A 6623-nucleotide genomic window follows, 5' to 3' on the forward strand; every position below is an offset into this window, starting at 1 on the left:
TCGTCAACTGATCAGTAGATGAGATATACATATATATGTATATTGAAGCAAAAGGCCATATATTTGACCAAAACAATTAAGTAAAGAAATGGGCAGAATGTGATGATAATGTGATTAGTGTTGATATATATTTATGTAATAGATATGGAGAGGTGGGAGAGGGCTATTTTTGTAATTTCCCAAAACATAAAATCCATTGAAAATTCAACCAAATGATTTATTTTTATTTTTATTTTTATTTCTTATCATTTATCTAATATGTATGTAATTTGGCTTGTTTGATTTTGATTTTGATTTTTAAAAGAAGAGAAGAAAAGAATTTTAAAAAGGAAAAAGAAAAACAAAAGGAATTTACGTAACGAATAGATCGATCTGTTCTCTGTTTATTAAATTTATTTTGTTTGTTTTTTCTTCGTTGATGCAGTTTTTTTTTTTTTTCCCTTCTCCAAGCACATTAGACAGACAGAGAAAGACATCGATGCGGAGGAGAAACAGAGAAACAGATGCAGAGAGGTAGATAGATAGATAGATAGATAGAGAGAAAACGGTTCATTATAATCCTAATCCTAACCCTAACCCTAACCCTAACCCTAACCCTAACCCTAACCCTGGCCCTGACCCTGATCCTGACCGTAGCCCTAAGCCTGAGCAGCATTGGTTGCTGATTGCACTCAATTACTCTGCTAACGAAGAAAACCTCGAATTCAAGGGGCTTGGAATTTTTTAATACCAAGAAGACAAAGAAAGAGAGAAGGAAATGGAGAAAGGAATGAATAAAGAAGGATGAATGTGAATGTAGGATCTATAGCTTCATATGAAAGCACAGGAGAAAAGACCACATTGAGGCATTGATCATTTCTGTCTACAGAAAAATTAATAGACACATACATTTGATTTATTACATTGTTTTATCAATTGATTGCGGCATGGAATCCTTGAGCATAGCCGAAGCCGATTCTTCTTCGGAATCTCTTCCCTCTAATGAAGTTCCTTCTAATTCATCCGTAGGTATGCAATACAGGACTGAATGTTACTTTTTTATTTTATTTTTTGTATACTAAAATTTTAAACTTTGTTCTTTCTCTGTTGCAGTGTCATGAGACTTTAATATAAATATTAGAGAAAAAACAATGCATTGGAATTGGCATCCTTGCTAACCTTTTGGAATAAATTATGTTGTGATTTAAGGGAAAAACCTATTGAATTTTTCTTTTATATTAGTTTCTGAATTACACTTGTCATGAATTGATAGAAAGGATTCAATATATTTCTCCATGTGAAAGTAACAATCAGCCAAGTTATTCAGTTCCTTGAAAAATTTCATATCTGTAAAGCTTTTGGTTTCGAAAACATTGGATTTGGTGTCCTGTATGGTTTTCCATTCCATTTTTTGCAGATGTTTGATATAAAGATTTTGCAAGATAAACAAAAACTATTGAAATTTGCATCCATGTTCTGGTTTTTATTTATTTGGCGACTAGTTTTGTAAAAACCTCTTGTGTTTTATATAAAAATTTTGGGAAGAAAAAACTGCAAATTTTTGAACCGATTGTTTGCAAATCATTGGCATGTTGCTCTGAATAATTGAGTCGTTTATGATGATTTGTAACCACATATTTGTCCGCAGTCATATGATACATATCCTTAATGTAGAAGTATCATAATTCCTTAATTGTATATGTTTTTGGCAAATGAGGAACCATTATATTTGACATGATGCTATACATTATCCATTAACATTCACATATCATGTAGCCTCACTGGATTTGTGCAAATCTGTTTATTCTGTGTGTATGTGTGATGTTTTCGTTTGTTTTGGCAGAGTTTGGAAGCAATCAAATATCCTACCTTCGGTTTTTAATTTCCAATGCTGGAGCTGGTTCAGTGATAGGAAAGGGTGGAGCCACCATCAGTGAATTCCAATCACAATCTGGTGCTAGAATTCAACTCTCCCGAAACCATGAATATTTTCCAGGAACACCTGATCGTATTATAATGTTAAGTGGCACAATAGGAGAAATTTTGTCAGCTTTTGAGTTTATCCTCACCAAAATCTACAATGAAGTATGAAAAATTTCTCTTTTACGCTTAACTACAGTTTTTCCTTTATTTGTTTATTTATTCATAATACTTTGAAAGATGTAACCCAATTACTCTCATTGAGGTGTCTATGATATGAAAGATTTATAATTTAGTATTTATCTCTCAGAAGCCATCATGATCTTTTAGAGATGTTATATTTTTTTCTCTTCTCGAAAACATTGATGATTCAAACATGTTAATTGACAGGCTGAGGAGTTGAAGCCAAAATCCAATCAAGTCAAATTGGTCGTCCCTCATGTTGTTTGTGGAGCTATCATAGGCAAGGGAGGTTCAACTATCAGGTAATTATGAACAAATTTATTTTCTGGTGGATACATAACACATGCCTTTGTTTTCTTCACACCTTATACATCATTTGAATTCTTCATTCCCTCAATGTACATGTTAAATACTCCTGGTTTGATTGGAGAAAATGGATTTAGGACTGCATACATTGTTGATCACTAAAATGATTCATTCAACCTATAAAATGGTAATTGTTTATGGGTTCAATAATACGGGGACGAGACAAATAAGAGAAATATTGACATGTAGTAGCGCTGGACAACTATCTATAATTGTTCAAAGATTTTCTGGTCTTTTTTGTATTAACTAGGCTACTTAGTGGAAACAATCCAAATGCAAGTCACATAAACAATTATAGGGAGGTGGAAAACCCAAGAAGAGAACTTTGATTCATCCAAACATACTGATGAGAAAGGCCATCAGAAGGCCTCTATTCTCTATCTTTCGAGTGGTGACCTGCTGATAGGTGAGCTGGAAATTGAAGTTCTGGTGAATGACAGGCATAACTAATAACGGCCTTAAGCTTCTGATTATTTGCTTTAAGTTCCATCCTACGTGAAAGGCATAATGAGGTAGATATGTACTAGGGGTTGTCCACCTATCCAAGATAGATACGGTCCTGTATTTTATGTGATCAGACTCCAGAGCTACTTCAAGCCTCATAATTATTAGTCAACCCTCTTTTGTTGTAAAGGCATGCATAGTACTTGTAGAATGACCATTTCTTACATTTTCTCCAAATAAAAACAGGAATTTTGTTAAGGAGTCAAATGCAACAATCAAGCTATCATCCCCAGGAGATTTGGTTCCTGGCATCCGGGATCGCCTTGTTACTGTTGCTGGTTCTTTGACAGAACAGGTCAATGCTGTTGCCCTCATTGTAAAGAAGATTTCAGAAGATGCAAACTATCTGCAATATGCTTCAGCACCTTCCATGTATACAGGCGAGTCAAACAGTAAATTTATAAAATAAAAATTGTTCACTTCATGGAGATCTTGATGTCATCCCACCAAAATAATTTTCTATTGACCACATTCCATGTGTATCTATGCACGTTGAACCCACCTAAAATATTCTAGGTTCTACAAATTCATGTAGGTAAAAGTTTTTGGGGATTGTCACAGCGCTTTCAAGGACCATATACTGCTATTGCCCCAATTCAACCCTTTACTTATGGGACCAGTCCTTACAATGCTTATCCAATCAAGGTGAACATGCCAAAATGCACGGATGAAAATATAGTTGTTCATGGATGTTTAATTTAGTGGATGTACATTTGCGTAGGGTATGATGAATCCTTTTATCCCTGTACATGGTGCCCCTCTTCAAGTAAGAATGCCGATTGTTACCACAAACTCTCCTAACACATACATGGTGATGGGTGTTCGAGATGAGTGGATAGGGGCTATTGTCGGCCGTGGAGGGAAAACCATATCAGATATTCAACAGGTTGAGTTCATTCTCTACTATATATGCATCATTGTCATCTCTATTATATGTATTTCCTTACCATATCTAACCTTATCATCCATGTGCTTTATGCATCTTTATTATGTATACCCTGTATGCATCACTGTAACCATATATGCGTCCTTATTATTTGTACCATGTATGCATCTTTATTATGTCTGTACTGTATATGTATCCTTATACTGTTTTTCTGTATATACGTATTCTTACCATGTCCACAACACATGCTTCTTTGTAATAAATCATTTTATGGGACCATTTATTTGAATACAGATGAGTGGTGTTCATATTAAAATATCTGACCAGGGAGATTACTTACCGGGAACAACTGAACGGTATGAACATTTGGTTTTTCATTTCAAAAAGTGTCTATTGCAAATACTTTTCAATGTTACATCACAAGCTTATAAAAAAATTCATATAATCGCCTGGTTGGCTTAGGAACACCTAATGGAAGAACCGATGAAGAGATTTAAAAGAATTTCTTTGTTGATGTTTGAATATGATTTTTCTTGATAAAGCTTTGAGGTTAGCTTCTTCTGTTTGGATTCAGCAAAATAACTATTACTGGAAGCCTAGATAATATATATGCTGCACAGCAGATCATACTACAGAAGATCAACCAAAGTTCGTTGGCTGATTATAAAAGATAAGTTCATTTTAGGATTCTTGATGGAAAGAAAACACTATGAGAAAGATGTCACTTGTGTGCATGTCCTGCAAACAAACGAGCAAGCAAGATCGATTAGTGCAAAGCTATTTCTTTTACATTCTTGTAAAAGAAAATGATGTCTACCACATAACTACAATTTTCACTTCCTGATAGCTTGATGTGATTCTATGTTTCCTCCTTTTTCCGGAGCAAGCTCAAGGAACAACAATTTTCGGCAGAAAGGAAAGAAAAAAACAAAGGTTTCATTAATCATTATACTCAAAAGACTCAAAGGTTCTCATTATACTCAAAAGTAATATATATAATAATATATGTATATCATGCCTTTCGATGAGTGCCTGTTTTGCTCCAATAAAGGCAAGAGCCCCCTATAGGGATGATATTAAAAGGGGTCATCTATTAGGAATTTGAATCCTTTGTAAACACTTTTGTACAATGGTGCCTTGTATCATGTGAGATTTTCTCCCCCCCCTTTGTCTTAGAGTCCTATTTTCTCCACCATAAACATTTTTTCTATCATGTAATGGATCAACATATTGACATCATATACTACATGTTTATGGCACTTGATAGACATATTTATTTGATCATTGATGAATATGATGGATCATTGCACTAAGTTCGATTAATTTGGTAAAAATGAGAAAGAAACGGCACCATTGACAAACTATGATATTTTCAAATAAATGAGATTGTGATCTAATATTATGCTTCTCATGCAATGAGGCATGCATGCACCCATCCAAACAAATTCTTTTATTTTTTTTTATAAAACTGAATATTCAGGGCTATGTTGAGGTTGATTTTGGCCACATGAATATTCAGGGCTATGTTTAGGTTAATGGAACTTTGAATCAGAGTTACCTTTTCCTGTCCTCAACAAGGCATTTCTGATCACGAAATAACTCCCATGTCATTGTACAATATTTGACCGTATAAGTGAAGACATTGAACGTGCAGTGCAGTCTTTTACCAATGAAGATTTACAATTTACAAGTGTTTGTGGTAAACAATATTGAATTGGTAAACAAAGATAGGAAAGATCTTTAATCAAGATGCCTTCATGCCAACATAATGTATAGAAAATTCGTTTAACATACCATTAAATTTTCACTTTTTGTGTATCATAATATGAGTGCCTAATGTTAAGATATGCTGCAATTAGAGATCCGACCTTCGTTTTGTTCCTCATAATGTAGTGTGGTTTTCAGCATCAAGATGTTGCAAAAAATCAACCATAAATAGTTTTCTTTGGTGAATCAGAGCATTTTGTTTTCGTAGTCTTTAAAGGAGAAGGAGGTTAAATTCTAGTTCTGTCTAAAAGGCTGAGCATTCTTTTGCCATTTTGCAAAAAGAAAGTACAAAAAGTTGGAGAATAGACGAAACAAACCTGTCACAATTCAATGATTTTTTGTTACTTATTTACAATGTAAACATACATTTAAGGGTACATATATGAGCTTCAGTTTATTGTTGTACAGCAAGGCTTTTAATGAGATTTAATTCACAATGAAGAATGCAGTCAAAATAAAGAGGAGATGCATCAGATTCAACAATATAGAAGAGGGCACACATGTAAAAGCTCTACTCATGATCAGAACATTGTCATCTGATTGGCTTAACACCATACTATCGTTGTAGTCGGGATCAAATGTGTGGACAAATGTTGTAAATTGCCATTGATTCACCTCTCCAACACACCATTGCTGAAAGCGAAGAACCCAACAAAGCGAGAGACCGGTAGAGGTTGTGTCAAATTAGGGAAAGGATGGATAACGCTCATGGAGTTATATAAATGAGGCCCTGATCGTGAATTCCATGATGCCCCAAACTCCGTTACAGTCTGCGGACATGTGGTGTCGCGATCAGTGCTTTCAGACGGGTCACAGCCTTCGGACTGCGGTGGTGCTACGTATTGGAGCTCCCCGGTGAGATATCGGAGATCATGACTGGGATTGGACACTTCCTCCTCCAAACTCACTTTGTAGTCGAAGAAAAAGAGCCCGGGCTCACCAACAATATTCCGCACATACTCAATTGTCGATGCGCCAGAGCTCACTGTTGTGTAGTTAATGACCACACACAAGTAGG

At 35.0% G+C, this 6623-nt stretch overlaps 1 protein-coding gene across 1 annotated transcript; it reads left to right on the forward strand.

Moving 5' to 3' along the window:
• Positions 1–392: 392 nt before the first annotated feature.
• Positions 393–5007, forward strand: LOC147864844 (protein BTR1-like). Its single transcript, XM_087319019.1, has 8 exons — positions 393–1008; positions 1823–2064; positions 2290–2384; positions 3139–3332; positions 3488–3597; positions 3674–3838; positions 4133–4194; positions 4413–5007. Exons 1-8 carry the CDS (start codon positions 927–929, stop codon positions 4510–4512), a joined length of 1050 nt encoding a protein of 349 aa, XP_087175145.1. The 5' UTR covers positions 393–926; the 3' UTR covers positions 4513–5007.
• The last annotated feature ends 1616 nt before the right edge of the window (positions 5008–6623 follow it).

This window comes from Azolla caroliniana, unplaced genomic scaffold (genome assembly GCF_043228905.1).
Source record: "Azolla caroliniana isolate FFs.n. ecotype wild unplaced genomic scaffold, voAzoCaro1.0.p SCAF_4, whole genome shotgun sequence".
In the NCBI taxonomy this organism is placed as follows: Eukaryota; Viridiplantae; Streptophyta; class Polypodiopsida; order Salviniales; family Salviniaceae; genus Azolla; species Azolla caroliniana.

Bases quoted from the DNA above. Each gene is read 5' to 3' on its own strand.
- LOC147864844 (XM_087319019.1), top strand. From the start codon at position 927: ATGGAATCCTTGAGCATAGCCGAAGCCGATTCTTCTTCGGAATCTCTT. The intron at 3,333-3,487 runs GCGAGTCAAACA...AAATTCATGTAG, and splicing joins AGCACCTTCCATGTATACAG to GTAAAAGTTTTTGGGGATTG. The intron at 3,598-3,673 runs GTGAACATGCCA...ACATTTGCGTAG, and splicing joins ACAATGCTTATCCAATCAAG to GGTATGATGAATCCTTTTAT.